The sequence below is a fragment of the Narcine bancroftii genome, chromosome 7 (assembly GCF_036971445.1).
Source record: "Narcine bancroftii isolate sNarBan1 chromosome 7, sNarBan1.hap1, whole genome shotgun sequence".
Taxonomy (NCBI): Eukaryota; Metazoa; Chordata; class Chondrichthyes; order Torpediniformes; family Narcinidae; genus Narcine; species Narcine bancroftii.
The window spans coordinates 37,341,125-37,364,364 of NC_091475.1; the positions used below are offsets into that span (position 1 = coordinate 37,341,125).

Genomic DNA, 23,240 nt, shown 5'->3' on the forward strand with positions numbered 1-23,240 from the left:
AGAGGGTATGACTCCTTGCTAATGCAAACCTACCTTAATGAGCTTCATTAATCTTTATTATCGTACAGAGATAAGTGGCCATCCGGCTGAGTCCCATGAACATGGACTCCCTGGAACAGTCACCTTTGGTTAGCTATTCCACTTTCTTCAATGTATCCATTCTGATTAAGGAGAGGGCAGTTTCAGTAGGATTGGAAATCTTCCTCTCTAAGATGGGTGTAATCTGCTTGCTGGCAACTAAAACAGTGGCACCATTGACAAATCCAAAATAATGGTGTGGAAACAGAAAAATGCAGCACAGAAACAGGCCCCTTCAGTCCTTTTACTCTGTTCCAACTATTTTTTGCCTAGTCCCTGACCTGCACCCAGTCCATAGACATCCATATCTCTCCCATCCATATCTGTCCAAACTCTTCTTAAATGTTAAATTAACCCGCATTCACCACTTCAGCTGGCAGCTCGTTCCACACTCCCATCACTTTGTGTGTGAAGAAGTTCCTCCTCATGTTCTAAACATTTCCCCTTTCATCCTTAACCCATGTCCTCTGGTTTGAATCTCACCCAACCTCAATGGAAAAAGCCTATCTACATTTATTGTCTATCCCACTCATAATTTTAAATTCCTCTATCAAATCTCCTCTTATTCTTCTACACTCTGGGAACAGAGCATACAACACAGCACAGTACAGCCCCTTCACCCCTTGATGTTGTGCCAACCCATATATTCCTTCCTTAAAAAAAGTACTAAACCCTCCCTACCCCATAGCCCTCTATTTTTCTTTCATCCATGTCTGTCTAAGAGTCTCTTAAATGCCCCAAATGTTTCTGCCTCCACCATCATCCCTGGCAAGGCATTCCAGGCACCCACAATTCTGTGTAAAAACTTATCTTGATGTCTCCCCTAAAATTTCCTCCCTTAACTTTGTACACAAGTCCTCTGGGGTTTGATGACCCTGCCCTGGGTTACCCATCCTCTCCCACTGCCTCGGCACTGGGATAGCTGCAGAGGTATTGTAACTTGTATTTCTCATCACCACTTTCCCATTCTTTGTAGTTAATACATGGACATTACCGCTCCTGCCGATGAGTCCATGACTCATTGCGTTATATCCGAATTCACGTTAAATCAGGGTTCCACAGTACTAGGGAAGTTGAAATCACCCATAACTACAACCCTGTATTTTCTGCACCTTTCCAAAATCTACTTGCTTATCTTCCTCGAGGGCTATATGAAGGCTTATAGACAACTCCCAGCACAATGATAGCTCCCTTCCTATTTCTGGCTTCCACCCACACTAACTTAGTGGACTCTCCCTCTGCAGTATCCTCCCTTTCTAAAGCTGTGATACTATCCCTGACCAGTAACACTACTCCCCCCTACCCCTTTTCTACCTCCCATTTTATTCTTTTTAAAACATCTAAACCCAGGAGCCTGCATCATCCAATCTTGCCCTTCCTCCAGTCAAGTTTCAGTAATGGCCACAACATCAGAGTTCCACGTACTGATCCATGTTCCAAGTTCATCCCCTTTATTCCTAATATTTTTAGCGTTGAAGTAGCTTAAACCCTCTAACTGGCTACTTTTATGTTTTGTCCCCTGACTGTCCTTCCGCTCCAATTCAGAGCGCATAGCGTCATGCTTTTGTCCTTCCACCTTAATCTCTGCACTCATACTTTGAACCCATCCCACTGCCAAACTAATTTAAACCGTCCCCAACAGATTAGCAAACCTGTTTGTCAGGATATTGGTCCGCCTCCAGTTCAGGTGCAGCTCATCCTTTTAGTACAAGTCAGACCTTCCCCAGAAGATCCCAATGATCCACAAATCTGAACCCCAGCCCCTGGCATCAACTCATCTACCACAACTTCCTGTTCCTGCCCTTCTGGCGCATGGCACAGGCAGCAATCCTGAGATTACCACCCTTGAGCTCCTGCTTTTTAAACTTCTTTCTTAACTCCCTATATTTTTTTCCTCAGAACCTCATCCCTACTCCTATCGATGTCATTGGCCCCCATGTGAACAATGACATCCAGCTGCTCACCTTCCCCCTCTTGAATGGTATGAACTTGATCAGAGACATCCCTGACCCTGGCACCTGGGAGGCAACATACCATCCGGGAGCTCGATCACGTTCACAGAACCTCCTATCTGCTCTCCAAACCAATAGGTCCCCAATTACTATAGCTCTCCTCTTCTCCCCCACCCCCCACCCCCTTTTCCTTCTGTGCTGGGACAGCCAGCTTCTGTGCTGGAGGTGTAAACACCTCTACTTGTCCCTGGTAGATCATCCCCCACAACAGTATCTAAAACAGTATACTTGTTGAGGGGAATGGCCACAGGGATGCCCTGAGCTTTCTGCCTCTTTCCCTTCTCTTTCCCGACAGTCATCCAGTTACCAGTCTCCTGACTTTTAGGGGTGACCACCTCCCTGAAACTTCTGTCTATCCCTATCTCTGCCTCCCTTAAGATCCAAAGTTCATCCAGCTCCAATTCCCTAATTTGGTTTATCAGGAGCTGCAGATGGATGCACCTTTTGCAGGTGTAGTCATTAGGAACAAACGTGCTGTCCCCGACTTCCCACATCCTACAACTGGAGCACTGGACTGCCCTAACTAACTATTGCCTCCATTACCTACTTCTAAGTTAATTAAATTTATTAAATAAAAAGTCCTAACCTGTTTATACTTTCCCTATAACTCAGTTCATGAAGTCAGAGCAACATCCTAGAAATTTAGGGATTCTTGCTGGAAGAGAGAGAGAAAAAAAGTTCATATCATTGAGACTGGCAGAATCCCTACAAAAGTGATTTAAACTTTGTTAGATAATACTTTGATAACTGAGTACTTCTAGTCTTCAGACTATAGAGGCTTCGGTAGTGAAGCCACATAGAAAACAAAATCAATCAACTGTAATCCATTGCACATGCATAAAGTTATGTTGATTTTACTCTGTACCAAATGATCTCTCTATGTAACTGAATTGTCTTGTACTATGTATTGGTCTGCTGGCAAAACAAACTTTCTCACTGCACCTTGGAAAACTTGAACTAAATATTACGAAGTGCTGGGTCATTCTCTCAAGGGCAATGTGTTTAACAGGTCAATATCCATGTAATTTAGATGGCAAATCATACCATGAATTTGTTCAAGGTGATTAAAATCACAAGCACTCATCAAATTCATTGCTTGCATTCCTACAATGAATTAGACAATGTTGAACTAAGGTCTCCCTTCAGATATTCCAGCTATCAAGGTGGTGCAGTACCGAGGGAGTGCCACATTCTCAAAGGTGAGGTCTGTGGTTGGACATTAAATGGAGACCCCACTTACCTTTTCAGGTGAATGTAAGGATCCTACAGCTCTAGTTCAAATCAGCACTGGAAACTGTCCTTGTGTCATGGAATCACAACAGAGAAACAGGCCATTCAGCCCACCCCTTCTGCACCAACCACCATGAAAATCAGCCTATCAAACCTCTTCTCACAACTCAAGCTTTCAAGACCCTGTAACATCCTGATAAATTTCTCTGCACCCATTCCAATGGATGACTTCCTTAATTTCTTCACAGCAAGCTCCTGATGACAGTCATTTTCTTTGAGTGACGTTGATTGAGTGATATGTTGACCCGCAAGTATGAGATCATCCACTTTGGAAGATAAACTAGTAAATTAAACTGTTATTTGAATGATGAAGTATTACAGCACATTGACGTGCTGAGAGAACCAAGTACATGAATCACAAAAGGTGGTTTGCAGGTGCAGCAGGTAATCAAGGCGGCAAATGGGATGTTATCCTTCATTGGCAGAGGGATGAATTTAAGAGCAGGGAGGTTCTGCTGCAACTGTACAGGGTACTGGTGAGGCAGCATCTGGAATATTCTATGCAGTTTTGGTCTCCTTATTTGACATGGGGCAGAGGAGCTTCTGGAAATGAGGTGGGGGGGGGGGGATTAGCTTATAAGAGTGATTGAATATCTTGAGTCTATATTCAATGGAGTTTTGAAGGATGAAGAGGAATCTATAAAAAATTATGAAGCAAGGAAGTGAGACTAGAACTAGGAGACATTGCCTCAATATACAGGGTGTAGATTTAAGACAGATGAGGAAGAACTGCTTCTCCCAGAGAGTAGGGAATCTGGAATTCCCTGCCCAACAGCGGAGGGTGCCTCATTGAACGTATTTAAGCACAGATAAGTAGATCTGTGACAGAGTAAAACAATGCCACTGTGGATTTTGCAAGAGCAAAATGCAACTTTTGCTGCTGATACAGTTTACGAATATAAATTCTCCAGTAATATTCTTTCTTGCTAATCTACTGAATGCCTCAGTTAGCATCTGCATTAGATTATAAAGCAAGGTCATTCCCAGACATACTTCCTGATGCTAAAGTAAATGTTGGCATCCAGACTTCACTGTTACTGCTGTTCCAATGCAGAACTCAGTTCTGATTAGCACAGAATGATTAATGAAACTTGAATTCTGCCAGAAAGGTCATCAATCTGCCATTTCAGGAACACCCTAAACCTCCAACCCTTTGCCCCATGTAGATGTGAGTGCTTCTGGCTTATCCATGCATCACCAGATCTCCAGGAATCACATAGAACAAAACCTCTCACCAAAACTGTCCATTCTGACCGGACCCCCTCCAGAATGTTATCAGAAATATTGCTTAACAGTATAGATCGCACTTCTGAATGTTTTGCCCATGTGAGTTTGGATATGCATGGTACCACTGAATATACAGTGACATCAAACAGTTAAAGGGTCCCATCCTTAAATGTTAACTAATCATTTCTATGTATGAATGTATGAATGCTGTCTGGCCCACCCACTAAGTTCCTGCAGCAGCTCATCTGGTTGCTGTTATTTTAATGTCATTTGTTAGCACAAGCTCCACAAACAGTGCATGTCAGATGAGGCTTAGCTAAAGGATGATGCATTGGCCAAGGTGCAGCCTGCTCTCAAGGAGGTCCCCTGGGTCCCCACACAGGTTTTCAAGGTCTTGCTGGTACCTTGGCCGACGTTTATCTCTGAATCAACATCAGTTTGAAGCATCACTTTTACTTTTGCAATATCACTTTTTTCTTGCTTGAATTGTAATTATAACCTATCCTTTAATATTTATTAACTTTGTTCTATGTATTGGCATATGTGGTATTAAACATAGTATTGCTGATGGTGTATCTCCTGTACTGGTGTAAGAATTTGAGTGGATCTGTGTGTATGACGATCAACTCCCATACTCAATACTGCAGCTTTTCGGCTTCTGTGATCCTGACCTCTGACACTGTGTAGAGTTCACACAACCTCCTTATGGCGTTGGGGTCATGTCAACCTCCTGCTCCATTGCCTTAGAGCAAATCTTGATTAAATGTAGAGCCATTTACCTACCAAGAGGTCTCATCAGTGATTCTCATCGGAGTTTATATCCCTCCCAATGCTGTTAACAAACAGGCACTTGCGGAGCTGCACCATGTGGTCAGTAAACGAGGCGGCCCACTCCGACGCACTACAAATGATAGTCGGTGACTTTAACCAGCCCTGTCTCAAGAAAACCCTGTTCAATTACCAACAGCACATAACCTGCTGTACCAGGGGTCCCAGCATATTCAATTACTATTACACCACGATAAGGAAGGCCTATTGTTCTTTCCAGAGACTGCATTTTAGCAAGTCAGATGTGCTCTTTCTGCCTGCATTCTGAGAAAGACTAAAGAGAGAAGCTTCAGAGATCAGGACAGTCAGAAAGTGATCACAGGAAGCTGAAGAATGGTTTCAGGACTTCCTCGAGTCAATGGATTGGGTGGTGCTCAGCTGAGGTGGATCTGAATGATTACACCAGGGGGTTACAGATTTTATCGAAACAGCTGTGGACGAGTGTGTCCCCTCCAAATCCGGAACCAGTGGCACCCACACCCATGAAGTGTTTTGAGAGGCTGGTGTTGAAGCATATGAGCATCAAGATGGATAGCTTGATACAATATAATTGGTTACACAGGCTATAACACCACGCCTCAAAAGTTAAATAAATGGGACCCAACAGTATCAGACAGATGTTTTCGTTGTAAGAAGGAAACGGGAACAACAGTACATGCAATTTGGGCATGTGAGAAAGTGGAAAAGTTTTGGGAAGATCTAAACCAGGTATTAAATAAAATCACAAAAAGCAACATACCAAAAAATCCAGAGATCTTTCTTCTAAGTAATATAAGAAGTAAAGAACTTGGACTCGATTTGGATGGAGTTCAAAAAAGATTTATTACGTTAGCCTTAGCTGTAGCAAAAAAATGTATTATGTCAACCTGGAAATTAGAAGATAGCCTGAGAATACAGCAATGGTACATAGAAATGAATAAATGTATTCGATTGGAAAAAATAACATATAATTTACGAAATAACATCACAGTATTCGAACAAATTTGGGAACCGTACTTGGAACACAACAGAGAAATCCTACCGCAGACCTTCACCGCCTAAAATGACAGATGCAGAAGAAGACAAAATGAACTGACCCAGTGTGTAAAAGTAGAAGACACAATTATCTTGTTTATTTTCATTGTTTAATGTATCATATAGGTTGAACGCTGAGTGGGTGGGGAGGGGGGGGGGTGAAGGAGGGAGGGAAGGGAGGGGGAAAAAAGGGAGAAAATGACACTGTATATTCAAGAGGGAAATGTTTGTGTGTATTTTGGTTAGTATGGTTCATAGTGTGGAAAAATAAAAAATTTTAAAAAAAGATGGATAGCTGTTTCAAAGAGGAGGGTGGGAAAGACAAATTTACAATCAGAAAACAGAAACAAAGATGCAAGGGACGACTCATTTTAAGCAGAGCAAGGAATTGTTTATTGTCAAGTGCAGCAAGAGTGGAAAGCTTTGATTTGCATGCTGTTTCAGCAGGTCAACCCATACTAAAGTACAGCAAGTAGTGCAAAAATAAAAGTGCAGCATGAAGTGTTACAGTCAAAGGGTACAGATAGAGAGAGAAAGGTACCATTAAACAGTGGAGTGGCCACATCTTTTTCCAGTGAGAGAACTAGTTTATTTATGGAATTCATTACCTGCAAGGGAGTTGAAAACAGAATCAAACAATACTGGATAGGCACTCAATGGAAAATAATATGAAAATCCTGGAAGGAAATAGGACTGACAGGATCAGAGATAGGTCACATAATCTTTGCGAAAAATCTAAATCAGTGGTTTTCAATCTTTTTCTTTCCACTCACATTCCACCTTAAGTAATCCCTATGCCATAGGTGCTCTGTGATTAGTAAGGAATTACTTAAGGTGGAATATGAGTGGAAAGAAAAAAAATTGCAAACCACTGTTTTAATCGTACCTAATTGACTCATTATGTGCACAGTTTCATAAGTCCAAAGGAAATGGGCCAATGACAATTTTTCTCAAGCAAAATATTTCAGTAACAATTGGGTCGAGAGCAGTGATTCTCAACTTTCCCATCACCCTCACATACCACCTTAAGCAATCCCTTACTAATCACAGAGCACCAATGGCATATGGATTACTTGAGGTGGCATGTGAGTTTAGGGGGGCAGTTTGAAAACCACTTATCTAATTTAATAATGTACCTTCAGTTAGACCATTTCCCACAGGAATTATGCAGCTCACAGCTGAACAGCCAAATAACAGTTCTGAGTGAGAGTTAAGATCATCACGCACCATTTTTGCCGCTGCTGTTGGATTATACTTGGCATGTCCAAGTAAAATTGCGCATGCAGTGAGATAGAACTCCTGACATGTAAGGAGGAAGGTTTTACCTTCAATGGTTAATTGCCTCACTACAGGATGAACCAATGCAAAGCCAAATGATTTACATTATAGCTCCTTTACCCTAGCGTTAGCATGTCAGTCACCATATTAAACCTTGGAACGTTTATCACTATATTAAACCTTGGAATCCTGCTTTACCCTGTTATGATCTGTGATATCAAACAAGTCACCTTGACAGTGAATTAAAAACTCCTGAAGCTACTGAAGAATTTATTCAAGCCAAATCGATTGAGATTTTGCTTCTTCTGAACCTCCCATTTGCTGTACCACTGGCAGCCATGGCCTTTAGCTGTTTACAACCCAAGTTCCACATTCCTCTCCCCAAGCACCTGCTCTATTCTTCTCTCCTTGTCTATGACCAAACTCTTGATCACATGTTCAGATTGTAAAGTGGAATATTTAATTAAAAAGTGCCTTGCAAGGCAGCGTTAGATACCTCATCAAAAACGACCTTGTTTTGTTTGGTCTCATGGAGGTGCTGTGGCGAATTGCATGGCCTGAATGTTACAGCAGAAGTACATTCCTCACCCTCAAATATTTCTTCACTGGGCTAAGTTTCTCCTCCAGCAGCATCCTCTTTCCTTGGTGAGCACTTCGCAGATGAGCATCTTTCAGGCTCACTGAGGCACTGCAGGTCTGGACCTAAATAATCAACACCTCCCTTTCTGCACTCCAAGAATTGTGGCACATTGGATTCTAAGGTCACTGGATGAAGTACACTCTCTAAAATTAGACCTTAAATATTTTGGGAACATTTGGATCGATTTTCAATTAGTTGCATACAAGCTTGGAGTACAACTGCCAACTAGGAATCTTGTCCATGATTCAAAATATAGGAAATTATGCTGCAAAAAAAGTCAAGACAATTTCTATCACTTGGCTGCCTGACACAATTCTAACAGTTAACTACTTACAGAAATTATAGTGATTGCTTATCCAGTGCTGAAGAAATCTAGAGTTGCAAGGAAAATCTGCAAACTCCACACAGACAACATTGGAGGCCAGGATCAAACTCTCAATGCAACGCGGCAGAAATCCACGAGCTGTGCCATGTTCCTTGTTGTTTAAGAACTGTCCTGTTTAACAGTTCTTGACTGTGATTGTTTAAAACAATGTACAATTACTTGCACTACCCAGATCACTGACAAGCTGTAAGGGATATGCTTTTTCACTTGCACGAACTGGGGTCTGATCAGTGTTTGTTACTGGACAGTATCAATGATCCAGAGATACCAAGTTTCATTGTTTAAAAACAAGTAAATTTGAATAATACTGATTTAAGTAAGTCTGTAGCTGTAAACCAGCAGCTCTGTGAAGCTACCTATCAGATTGTTGTAAAAACCCATCTAACTCACTGATGTTCTCCAGGGAAAGAAATCAACCATTCTTATCTGGTTGACCCCATAAGTAACATTAAACCAAGTACATTACAACTCCGATTATCCAAAATGATTTGGTCATTTTTTTTAAAAAACAGCCCAGTAGCAACAGCAAATCAATTGTAACAGTGTTTAAACAACAAACAAGGGAAAGCTTTTAAAGCATTAAAATCATGTTTAATGCTCACCAATAAAAGCTGGCCATCACTGATCACCGACACTTCCCCACAAGGTCCCACTCTTGCCCAGGAGCCCGATGTTCCCGCTCCTGCCCAGGAGGCCGCTCTCCTTGAAGACGCCGGGACAAAGGATTCTTCCGACCGCTTGCGGCTGGGAGACAGTGGCATGCAGTTTGAGAGGGAGAGGTGGAGAGAAAAGTCAATAGGGGAAGATAAAGAGGAAATGGAAAGAGAGAGGAGAAAGAATTACCTGAAATGAGGACAGTCTAATTTCATGTGGAATGAATTCTTTTTCAACCTGTGAGGCAAGTTCGGCTCTGAAAAAAATTCAGATAAATGAAGATTTTGGAGAATTTGATTTTGGATAAATCAGAGTTGTACATTTACGTTTGAGTCATAATGGTTTCTAAAAGGAAGCCGGAGGGCAAATGGTCAGTTTCTGCCCACCTTGACAGTTATGTTTTGGGGCAATAGTTCCGATAGTTATAGTGGCACAGTTATTACAGCACCAACAACCTGGGTTGGAATCTGGTGCATTCTGTAAGGAGTCTGTACATTTCTCCTTTTATCTGCATGGGTTTTCCCAGGGTGCTCCAGTTTCCTCGCACACTCCAAAACGTACGGGGTTTTAGGTTAATTGGGTGTAATTGGGCGGCACGGGTTTAAATGGACAGAATCAGCTTCTGCTGCATTCCAAATTAAAACGTTCACATGCCAACAACTAAATAAATTGTAAACTCAGGGAAATTAGACAGGCGAAGGCAAATTTGATGAGAGGCAGATGTTGCACTAACGCACTGCCCTGTACCCTCCCAGTAATTGAGGCCCTGGACAGAGTTAAATGCAGTGATTAAGTGACTGTTTCCAGCTTTTGTTTGGGAGTGAGTCTGACCAGATAAAATTCCTCCGCCTCTAATGTGAATACAATAAATGTCTTCCCCACCACCGTCTCCCCATCCCACAAATGCACAATTGAGGACTTGTATCCAAATACAGAATTCCATAATTCAACAATATATTTGATACAAACACTACAGAATTAAAATCTACCCATGAGAAGGAATCTATTAGATCCCTGGAATTTTTGGCTTGAATCAGGAATGCATTTATCAACACTTTATCTGCTTTCCAATTGATCCAAGAGTACACAGATTGCTTTTTGTTTATTGAGATTTTACCTCTGATCTTAAACCAGGGTTAACCCTGTACTCATGCCAAAAACAAGTAATGGTTTCTTTGTCAAAGCATGGAGAATATTACAAAATAAGAACACAAAGCTGGAGAAACTCAGCAGGTCGAACAGTGTAGTTTATATGGCAAAGATAAAGATACATAACCAACATTTTGGGCTTGAGCTCTTCCTCAAGGCTCCTTGATGAAAGGCTTAGGCCCTAAACGTTAGTTATGTATCTTTATCTTTGCCACATAAACTACACTGTTCGACCTGCTGAGTTTCTCCAGATTTGTGTTTTTACTTCAACCACAATGTCAGCAGACTTCCAAGTTTTACTTCCAGAATATTACAAAGTCCAAGTAAAACATTAGAACCGTGACTTTCTTAAACTCAAACTGTACAATGAACAAAATTTGCAGAAATACCACAAAACAAAGCGTCCTGTTGCTGTTTGGCAAGAATGTGCCTTCACCCTCAGCTGGTCACCATTTTATTCTAATATTTGAATTAAATGCATAGAAGATTCTGTTCGTCTATCCGTCTAAGCAGAGTCAGCAATAACCAACCGCTGACCATGGACCTTCCAGGTTGAGTTCAGAGAGAATCTGGGCTAAAGTTAAGATACGAAAAATAGATGGGAGGATTAATGTTTCCACACTTCCAATGTCAATCTTTTCTCAGTAATGACAGTTTAAGTGTAGCCCAAAGAACACAGCACAAGTTCGATGCAGCCTGGGACACTGCCAGCAGTTGTTTCACGTTTCATACTGGCATCACACTTTCGAAGGAGCCCTTCTGGTGTCTGGGTCCATTTAACCAATATTAGAACTGAGCCTCCTATCATTATCTGATGGTAGCCAAATGAATCAGCCTGTGTCTTCCATCCTGCAGGGCCATCTCTGAAGCCCCACAATGATCTTCTCCCCCGATGCATTTGCTGGCTCTGCTCTCTCCTGCTAATTATTGAAAACCCATTTGGTTCCCCAATTAAATACTGATAAGGTCAAAATCATCTCAGAAACCACTCAATAGCCACTAATTTCAAGCCCCTCCATCTCCAATGGCTCAGGATTAACCAGACTTCTTGCTGCTTCAAGATCTCCCAGCTGGGCTTCCAACCTCAGATCTGCCTGATATTTCATACACTACCTCAGCTTACTTGCTGTTTTAACCTACTACCATGCTATTAAACACACAAAATGCTGGAGAAGCTCAGCAGGTCCGTGTCCTTTATGTAGCAAAGGCAACGATACACAACAGATGTTTCGGGCTTGAGCCCTTCAAAGTATGAGAAAATGCCAGCAACTTTGATGAAGATTTATGTATCTTTACCTTTGCAATATAAAGCACGCTGTTGGGCATCTCCAGCACTGTGTGCTTTTACTTCAACTACAGAATCTACAGAATTTTGAGTTACTTCTACTAACATGCTATGGTGATCTCCAGGGTCAATTGTTCCAACATGGTTGGCAGCAAACTGGCACAGCTGGTTGAGCAACTGCAGCATAGCTCCAGTGAAGTCATTCAATCCTGATTTCTGTGTGGACTTGGCATGTGCTATGGTTTCCTCACACCACCCCAAATCATTGTAGATTGGTAGGTTAATTGGCCACCATAAGCTGCTGCGCATGTAGGCGAGTGTCACAATCTGGGGAGGACAGAGGGAGAATAGAACAGTGTGGGACAAGTGCGGCACAGTTAGCATAGCAGGTAGCCCAACACCAGCGACCTGGGTTCGAAACCGGCACTGCTGCAACAAATGTATGTTCTCTCCATGGGTTTCCTCCCACCCTTCAAAACATACTGGGGTCATTGGTTAATTGGGCAGCATGGGTCAGAAGGACCTGTTTCCATGGTGCTTGTCTAACATAAAGAAGGCACAACTTCAGGACTGAAGGGCTTCTGCTTAGGACAGAGATGCGGAGGTATTTCTTTAGTCAAAGGGAGGTAAATCTGTGGAAGTAGTTGCCACAAGCAGTTGTGGAGGTCAGGTCAATTGGAGAGTATTTAAGGTGGAGATTGATACTTTCTTAATTAGCCATGACATCAAAGGTTATGGAGAGAAGGGCGGGCAGTGGGGCTGAATGGGAAAATGGACCAGCATATGATTAAATGATGGGGCAGACAAGATGGGCTGAATAGACTAGTTCTTCTCCAAGGTTTTATGGATTAGTGTTAGATTAATGTCAATGAGGAATTGATGATCGATGTGGACTCCCAACAACAAATGGCCCATTTTCATGCTGTACGACACTATGACATCCTTTCGAGGACCCTCATCCATGAAGCTCATCTTTCAGTTCAAATATTTTAGGTGCCATCTCAACACCCTATTCTAGTCTTGTCACCAAGGAATTGGTGCTCATTGTAGAATCCTGGTTTTAACCATAACCGACAGCACGTGTTTCCACCACAGGCAGAAGAGTTCCCACTAAAACATCTCAGTATTTGTTTCCTATTCAAGACATGTAAAAATCAAACCATTTATTGAAAATACAACATGACAAAGTGTCAAACCTATTCATGAATTCTGATGTTGCTCATGAAACACCTTGGCGAGAACAATGGCTGAGGAGAAGGTCGTTCAGTAATCACTCCAGTCTGGTGGAGCAAATTCTGTACGAGATCTGAAGTCTCATCTTAAAATGCTGCTTTCTCGAAGTAAAAAACAATTGCTATTACATTTGCTGGTGTTGTCTGTAAGGAGATTGTACAGACTGCCCAGGTCTGTGTAGGCTTTTTCTAGATGCTCCCGTTTCTTCCCACCTTTCAAAAATGTACAGGGGTTGTAGATTAATTGGGCACCACAGGCTTGTGGATCTGAAGGGCCTGTTACTGTGGTGTATATTTACATTTATAAAAGGCTATGCTGATGCAATGAAGGTGGTGGTGAGTTTTGCCATCGATATCTGCTTTTGCCAAGAGATGGCTCTGAAGATGCAGGAAATTATCCAAATCTCCCAGGATGTTGTGATGAACCGTGGTAATGCAAAATCTTCCATTGGAAGGACAAGTTGATCAATGTCAATGTCCAGGACAACACATTCCCTTATTAAAAATCCTAATTGGATTCAGTTGGCTACATTAGGAAGGCCATGTTCTTTTGCTGGATAACTTGTCTTTATGTGAAGAGATTATCAGGTAGACAAAGAAATGCTGAAAACTTCTTTGAAGAAAGATCTCTTCTTTCCTCACCCTGCTTCTCTTCCTCTACCCCCCCCCCCCCCCCTCTCCAGTTCCATCTTGGAATATCCAGTAAATGACTGGAAAGTAGAGGAGGCAAACTTTGAACTGCAATGATAAACTCAACGAAATACATGAGTGTACGAAGCATAAACAGTGAACTATCTCAACTGCTCATCTCCTTGGCTAGCAACTGCCATATTGGAGAAGTCAGAACTGCAGTGGAAGCAAATCATCTTCGGCCCACAGAGACTGTTTAAGCAGAAGAAGAAAAAACACCTTGGGACATTTTACTTTACTGCTGGTGTTATACAAGTCCAAGAATATCGTGGTGAAGTAGCAGTGCAAGGGGACTCGTTACACTTGCAGAAACATTTTATTGGATGATTCCAAATGCTGACATTATTGAAGGTCCTTCTCTTGGTATGGTGGGTGGGGGGGGCGGGGGGCAGTGAGACATACCACAACAGAAGTGGCCCTGGTGCCATTGTACTTGCTTCTGTAGTTGCTTCCACTATTTATACCACATGCTGATTTACATACTTCTAAAAGATTCAGGTCCACTCCCCAAGATCTTGGAGAGTAACAGTGATGTTCAAGCACAGAATTGGGTCTGCCGCTCTTTACAATGGTGTGTGTGTGTGTGTGTGTGTGGGAACAGATAAAATGCAAGAATGTTCATTTAAAGGTTTCCAAAGATTCAACATTTAGTCACATTGATGGAGTATGTTGCATTCAATGCACATACTTTAAGTAAATTAAAAAACTTTAAAAAAAGTTTTCTATGATTGAAACTACCTCAAGCAGGATTACTTGGGTTAATAGGATTACATTCTAAAGATGGCACAATGCACAACTTGACTGCATTTACACAACAACTTGAGATACACCATAAACTAGGGACACTACTTGGTTTGCAACGAAGTTCCAGCAGATTGGAAATTAACAAGTGGCAAATGTAACCTCCATTCAAAAATAGAAGTGGACAGAAAGTCTAGACCACAATATTTGACACTGAGAAAACATTAAAAATATTTAAGGATTTTTATAGCAGGATACTTTGGGGGTGGAAATCAAGATGATCAGACAAAGAAAACATATTGGAATCAACTATCAATCATCCTGGTACCCAAAAAGAGTAGTGGGGGGTGCCTCAACGACTACCACCCAGTAGCACTAACTTTTACTGTGATGAAATGCTTCAAGAGGCTGATCATGTCCAGAATCAACATGCACCTAAGATCTGGACCCACTCCAATTTTCCCCAATCGCTCCACAGCAGATGCAATATCACTGGCTCTCCACTCAGTTCTGGATCACCTCAAAGAAGCAATTCATACATATGACTGCTCTTCATAGACTACAGTTCTACCTTCAATACCAATATTGCCTCAGTGTTGGTCAAGAAGCTACAAACTCTAGGCCTCTATAACCCACTCTACAACTGGATCCTTGACTTTCTCATTGGAAGACCAAAGTCAGTACGAATTGGAAACAATATCCCCTCACTGATCATCAACAAAGGCGTACCCCAAGGATGCATGCTTAGCCCACTGCTCTACTCATTACACACCAACGACTGTGACCAGGCACAATTTCAATGCCATCTGCAAGTTTGCCAATGGCTCCACAGAGGAAGTGGACAGGAGGAAGATAGATCAGCTTGTTGAATGGTGTATTGACCACAACCTTGCACTCAACCTCAGCAAAACCAAGGAGATGATTGTGGAATTCAAGAGGAACTCAGGGAACACTACCCAGTCTTCATTGAGACCTCAATAGTGGAGAGAGTCAAGAATTTCAAATTCCTGGGTGTCACCATCTCTGAGGATCTGTCCTGGAGCCTCCACGTTGATGCAATCATAAAGAAGGCTCGCCAGTGGTGATACATTGTGAGGTGCCCGAGGCGGTTCAGTATGTCACCGAAGACTGTCAAACTTCTACAGGTATACCGTGGAGAGCATTCTGGCTGTTTGCATCACCGTCTGGTATGGAGGCGCCAACTCTCAAGACAAGAATAAACTCAGAGGGTTGTTAACTCAGCCTGCAACATCACAATCACCAAACTTCACTCCGTCAAGGACATCTAAATGAGGCAGTGTCTTAAAAAAAGCAGTCTCTATCCTCAAAGATCCCACCACCCAGGCCATACCCTCTTCACTCTGCTACAGTCGGGGAAAATGTAGAGGAGACTAAAGATGAGCACTCAGTGGCACAAGGACAGTTTCTTCCCCACTGCCATCAGATTCCTGAATGATCAACGAACCAAAGACACTGCCTTACTTTTATTTTTTATATTATATAGTAACGCTGTAAAATGGTTCTAATATGAATGTTTGCACTATGACGCTGCCACAAAACATTGAATTTCATGACAGTAAATTCTGATATTGTCAGGAATCGTAGACCACTTTTTACCAAGTTCTGGATGCATGGAAACCAACAAATGTAATAGAATTCAATTTCCAAATAAGACTTTTAATAATGTGGCACAAACGTTACTGTGGGAAAATTAAGAGCAAATGTAGAAAGGAATGTCCTGCTGTGGACAGAAGATTGGCTGACCGACAGGAAAACGGTTGTTGGTGTGGCGGTACGCCATTAAGCAGGTGAACCGGCCCCGTTTGTCACGCACAAGGTGAGGCAGCTGGCCAAAATGGCGCCGTCGTGGGTTTCCTCCCAAGCTCGGCACCAGGCTCAGAAGCCCGCACTTGGCGACCCACGTGACGTCGGGGGGCCCCCAGCGTGGTTCTCAGCCAGGTCCGGGCTGGGAGTACAAGACCAGCCAGGCAGCCTGCAATAAATCAGTTTTTGCTCACTGAACTCAACCCGTCTGGTTGTGCGATCCTTCATTTAGTAGTGTAGCTGCCGCTACATTGGCATAAATGTTTTTTTTTCCGGCTGGCAAGATGTATTGAGAAGTGTACACAGAGGTCAGTGCCTCAACTTTTCTCTGTCTTGGTACACATGAGAATGAACAATTCATTTCTACAATTTATACTAATGATTTGAATGAACAGACTGAAGGGCAGGTTACCAAATCTGCTGAAGATACAGAGATGGACAGGAAAGTAAATTGTAAAGGCTAAGCTAGAAACAGGATACAACTTAAGTGAGTGGTCAGAGATCTGGCAAATGGAGGATCATGTGGAGCTATGTATTGTGCATTTTGGCAGGTGAAATGAAACCAAACATTCCTGAATATGGCTATATAGTCATCCACGAATTTTTAAAGTCACCAAAACTAAAACCTGACTTTTACTGTTCAATTGTATTGTTGCGGAGCACACAATTCCATAAAACAATGCACCAAAGAATAAATCCCATTCAGTAACAGCATGTCATTTTTTTTGCAGTTGAATGAACATTAAGCACAAAAGTTGAATGTTAATTTGTACCTTTGACCTAATATTACTCAATGCCCCAAAACTAAATAGGTAGCAAGGAAATCTCATCCAATTGCATTCAATTCCAAAAGTGGTATTATCCTACAATTGCTCAGCTTGGTTTTGAGAACAGAGATGCTACGCAGACTTGCAAATACTTCACATTTTATAATCTGCATATGAAAATTCATCAGATATTTTCAGGCATTTTAAGCTGTTATTTATGACAAGGATTAAAACAGTTTATTATGAGTAAATAAATTCAATTATCCCCATTGTACAAATTCACCAGATTTTCACCAATAGTCTTTTCCCTACTCCCATAACAAGATTAGGTTTCCTTGATCATCTTTCTTCACACATGGTTTCAAGTGTCTCCCAAATTTCATCATCAGCTGTAGAAAATCCACCCTGGTATGTGCCAGACAGCTGAGCTGCGGATGTCAAGTTTGCACTCCCTTGTGATAACAAAGGACTTTGGACCATTCCTTGAAGTTCAGAGCTCTCAGTTGTATGCATCTCAAGTCCAGACATCTTGTTACATCCTACAGGTCCATTTATACATGGTTCCCCTTCACGTGAAGTTGTTGATAACTCTGGTCTCACACCTGCCCCATTTACATTAGGTTCAAGGCCCAAGAACTTGTTTTGAGTAATATAGCGAATGCACTGCAAGATTACATTTCTTTCATGACGAATATCTCTGGCCAGCAACTGTAACACAAGAAATAAGAGGATCATTTTTGAAAAAGTAGCACTCTTTCAAGGTGTCTTACCAGAAATAAAATCTGATCGAAGTTACCTGAACCCTTCAGGCTTTTGAGAGTTTATCTGAATCAAAGTTAAAACATGAGTTTTTGAATTCCCTCTTTGAGATACTGATGAATTGCTCAGAAAATTGTGAAAAGCTGTCACAAATGGGAGGTAAAGGAAAAAACATCAGCATTCTTACCACCAATGCAGCACAAAATACATGATGCAGAGTGAAGTTCCCTCATTCCTCTCCCAATAACCAAAAGATGGTGCAATTTTGAGATCATTCTGTATTTCTTCACCCACATCTGAACAGAAGTTGCACGTGCACTAAATTTTGGTACAAATCTCCAAACCTTGCCTCGATTCGAGAGCCCTGTTACCACCTCCAACCAATATTCTTTCCAAATTACTGGCCTTCTTTAAAAAGACATGGTAGTAATGAAACAGTAGTTCAATGAAATGAAGGAGATGAGATGAACAACATGATCCTGGTCTATTCAACAATGGCTGAGACAGCAACAGTGAGACAGCAACAGTGAGACAGCAACAGTGAGACAGCAACAGTGAGACAGCAACAGTGAGACAGCAACAGTGAGACAGCAACAGTGAGACAGCAACAGTGAGACAGCAACAGTGAGACAGCAACAGTGAGACAGCAACAGTGAGACAGCAACAGTGAGACAGCAACAGTGAGACAGCAACAGTGAGACAGCAACAGTGAGACAGCAACAGTGAGACAGCAACAGTGAGACAGCAACAGTGAGACAGCAACAGTGAGACAGCAACAGTGAGACAGCAACAGTGAGACAGCAACAGTGAGACAGCAACAGTGAGACAGCAACAGTGAGACAGCAACAGTGAGACAGCAACATGCCAGTGAGCAGGATGTAGGTAGAAACATTAGAGAAAGTGGGAAGGAGAAATAGTGAAAAGATTAAATTATATTCCATATTTTTACAATTTATTTATATTTAGCCTCCAAACGTTTGTTCTAGAGAGTAATTATGCAAAGGTTTATAAGATGAAGGACATATAAGGTATACCGTAAATATTCGTGTATAATGCGTTGTGTATGATGCGAACCATCCCCACCATTTCTGAGGGGGAAAATTTTCACTCCCGTGTATAATACAACCCCCCCCTCCCCTCACCTGCCGGAGTTGCGCTGCCATCTCTCTGGCTGCTCGCCCACCCAAGTTGCGCCGCCATCTCTCCCGACTCCCCTCCCCTCACCCGCCTGAGTTACACTGGCATCTCTCCGCCTACTCACCCGTCCAATTCACAATGTCGTCTCTCATGACACCCCTCCCCTCACCCGCCCGATTCGTGCTGGCATCTCTCAAACCCCCCCTCCCTTCACCCGCCTGATTCACGATGTCATCTCTCATGACCCCCCACCCACCTGAGTCGCGCTGGCGTCTGTCCGGCCTGAGTCGTGAGTTGCAGAATTTTTTTTAATTTAAAAAAAAATTTTACTCCTGTGTATAATGCGACCCCCTTACTTTTGAAGGGAAAAAGGGTGAATTTTTTCCCCCGCATTATACTCAAATATTTACGGTAACTGAAACCTTAACATTGTTTATACCCTCTACTACTTGATGATAATCAGAGAAAGACTCTCACCATTTCAAGCAAGGTTGGCCGACATGGTGCTGTCTGCTGGCCAGCTCGTCTTCCTCGTGCATTACGATCTCTTCTTCCATCTCTACCTTTGGGTTTGAAATGACTGCGCGACTCCAGACCTGCAGAGCTGCTTTTACATCCTTTTGTCTTCTGCTCATTTGTATTTCTTGTTACTGGGATCTGCACCACTTTATTTTCTTCTCCAGATCTGGCAGTAGTCTGGACAGGGATTTCTAGCAACAATATCACAAAATGTTGACATTGTTTTGTTCTATGATTACTACAGCATATTAACAACAATGCTGAAGTTAAACAATTATGGAGTCAGGCTTACAACAGGTGAACAGGCCCTTCAGCCCAGTCTGTACTGACCACTGAACACTCACCTTCATTATTCTCACTTTATTCTCCCCACATTGCCATCAACTTCCCCATCATTTCCAGCACTCAACTACACATTAGGGATGATTCAAAATGGCCTCAATCTAACAACCCACACATCACTAGCATGTGGGAGGAAATGAGAGCACTCAGGTGAACTCCACACAGACACAGAGAGGATCCAAACTCCACACGAACAGCACTAAATTGAACCTGGGACCATAGATCTACAAGGCAGTTAGCTCTGTTAGCTGTACCACTATTGCCTTTAACTGATGACCACCAATTCTCAGCTCCCTGCACACAAGCTCCAAATGTTGCATTTGGATAGTACAATAAAAGTTTAGATAAAAATACAAAATTTTCACACTATTGAGAAGTCAGGGAAATGCAAGCAGAGCAATGGACACACACATTACACTGATAAACCCAGAAAGAATCAAGAATCCAGATTTTAATTAAAGCTTCTTTGCCACAGATGGATTAGATTACCCTATTCATATTCTGCCAAACAGCTTTCAGCAAGGTCTTTGCTACCTTACGTTCCTCATGATGATGCACGAGTTATGAAAGCCTAATGATAATCAGCACAGAACTTTAGTTCACTATGGAATCAAATAACAAGAAGCAGTGCCAAACAATTCTATGTAGACAACTTCATTGTAACAGATTGACAGTGCACAAAGACAAAAGTGAATCTCAGAGGAATGAGCATGAGGTCAAGAGATGTCTAATTGAAATGTAATTTATACAGGTCAAAGAACTATTAAATCAATAGTTTTTGGACAAAGCACAAATAATAACACTGAGATAATCGTCAGACACTCATCTGACTTGCAAGGAACCAAATCTAGGTCACAGAAGAGAAAGAAAAGCTACCCTAATTTAACATTGATTATGGAGGTAGGATTCCAATGGAAATGTCTAAAATCGGCACACATCCACCTATTTCAAAATCTCCTAATTAACAATGCAACAATAGATCCAAAGTCAAAATTCATTAATTTTTTTTTTTAATTTTTTATTTTTCACACCATAAACCACATTGACCATGATACATACTTTTTCATTTTCAAATATATACAGTGCCATTTTCTCCCCCCCTCCCTCCTTCCATCCCACCCTCCCTACCTCCCCCACCGTCCATTTAAAGTACAAAATCTAGGATACATTAAACCAGTCAAACAATGTTGTCATTCAATAAAAATAAACAAGAAATTCCACTGAGTCAATTCTTTTCATTTCCTTCTCCTTTCGTTAATTTAGGTTGTGAATGTCCCCGGTAGGTTTTCTCTATTGTGTTTCATGTAAGGCTCCCATATTTGTTCAAATATTTCAATATTATTTCTTAAACTATATGTTATTTTTCTAACGCATTAGTCATTTCTATATACCATTGTTGTATTTTCAAATTATCTTCCAATATCCAGGTTGACATAATACATTTTTTTGCTACGGCTAGAGCTATCTTAACAAATCTTTTTTGTGCACCATCCAAATCAATTCCAAATTCTTTGTTTTTTATGTTACTTAGGAGGAAGATCTCCAGATTTTTTGGTATATTGTTTTCTGTAATTTTATTTAATATTTGGTTTAGATCTTCCCAAAATTTTTCTACTTTCACACATATCCAGATTGCATGAATTGTTGTTCCCATTTCTTTTTTACATCGAAAACATCTATCAGATACTGTTGGGTCCCATTTATTTAACTTTTGAGGTGTAATGTATAGCCTGTGTATCCAGTTATATTGTATCATACGTAACCTCGTATTTATTGTACTTCTCATCGTTCCAGAACACAACTTCTCCCATGTTTCCTTTTTTATCTTTATATTTAAATCTTGTTCCCATTTTTGTTTAGCTTTACCATTTGTTTCCTCATTCTCCTTTTCTTGCAGTTTAATATACATATTTGTTATAAATCTTTTGATTATCATTGTATCTGTAATCACATATTCAAAGTTACTTCCCTCTGGTAGCCTCAGACTGCTTCCTAATTTATCCTTCAAGTAGGATCTCAATTGGTAATATGCCAGCACTGTATCTTGAGTTATATTGTATTTATCTTTCATTTGTTCAAAGGATAATAATCTATTTCCTGAAAAACAATTTTCTATTCTTTTGATCCCTTTTTTCTCCCATTCTCTAAAGGAAAGGTTATCTATTATAAAAGGGAGTAACTTATTTTGCGTCAATATTAGTTTTGGTAATTGATAATTTGTTTTATTCCTTTCTACATGAATCTTTTTCCAAATATTGAGTAGATGATGTAATACTGGAAAACTTCTATGTTGTACCAATTTTTCATCCCATTTATATATGTGTTCAGGTATCTTTTCCCCTATTTTATCTAATTCTAATCTAGTCCAATCTGGCTTTTCCCTTGTTTGATAAAAATCTGATAGGTATCTTAATTGTGCGGCTCTATAATAATTTTTAAAGTTTCGCAGTTGTAAGCCTCCTTGTTTATACCATTCTGTTAATTTATCTAGTGCTATCCTCGGTTTCCCCCCTTTCCATAAAAATTTCCTTATTATTTTCTTTAACTCCTTGTAGAATTTCTCTGTCAAGTGTATTGGCAATGCCTGAAATAGGTATAATACCCTTGGGAAAATGTTCATTTTAATACAGTTTATCCTTCCTATTAGTGTTAATGGTAAATCTTTCCAATGCTCTAAATCACCCTGTAATTTTTTCATTAGTGGATAATAATTGAGTTTATATAGATGGCCGAGATTTTTATTTATTTGTATACCTAGGTATCTTATTGCTTGCATTTGCCATCTGAATGGTGATTCCTTCTTAAATTTTGAGAAATCCGCATTATTCATTGGCATTGCTTCACTTTTATTTACGTTAATCTTGTAACCCGACACTTCTCCATATTCCTTCAATTTCTTATATAATTCTTTTATTGATGGTTCTGGTTCTGTTAAGTATACTATAACATCATCCGCAAATAAACTGATTTTATATTCCTTGTCTTTTATTTTTATCCCTTTTATATTATTTTCTGTTCTTATCAATTCTGCTAGTGGTTCTATAGCTAACGCGAACAATACGGGTGATAGTGGGCATCCCTGCCGTGTTGACCTGCTTAAGTTAAATTGCTTTGATATATATCCATTTACTGTCACTTTCGCCAATGGCCCCTTATATAATGCTTTAATCCAATTAATATACTTCTCTGGTAAACTGAATTTTTGCAATACTTTGAATAAATAATTCCATTCTACTCTGTCAAAGGCCTTCTCTGCGTCTAAAGTAACTGCTACTGTTGGCACTTTACTCCCTTCTACTGCATGAATTAAGTTAATAAATTTACAAATATTGTCTGTTGTGCGTCTTTTTTTAATAAATCCAGTTTGGTCTAGATTTACCATTTTCGGT

At 40.9% G+C, this 23,240-nt stretch overlaps 1 protein-coding gene across 1 annotated transcript in view; it reads right to left on the minus strand.

The window, feature by feature from the left end:
* Positions 1–17,241: 17,241 nt before the first annotated feature.
* nufip1 (nuclear FMR1 interacting protein 1) overlaps positions 17,242–23,240 on the minus strand; it is a 61,983-nt gene continuing 55,984 nt past the window's right edge. Inside the window, exons 9-10 of the mRNA XM_069889632.1 lie at positions 19,468–19,700; positions 17,242–17,802 (exon numbers count right to left, since the gene is read on the minus strand). Coding sequence (XP_069745733.1) covers positions 17,434–17,802; positions 19,468–19,700 — 602 coding nt within the window. The 3' untranslated portion in view covers positions 17,242–17,433. The remainder of the gene's footprint in view (positions 17,803–19,467; positions 19,701–23,240) is intronic.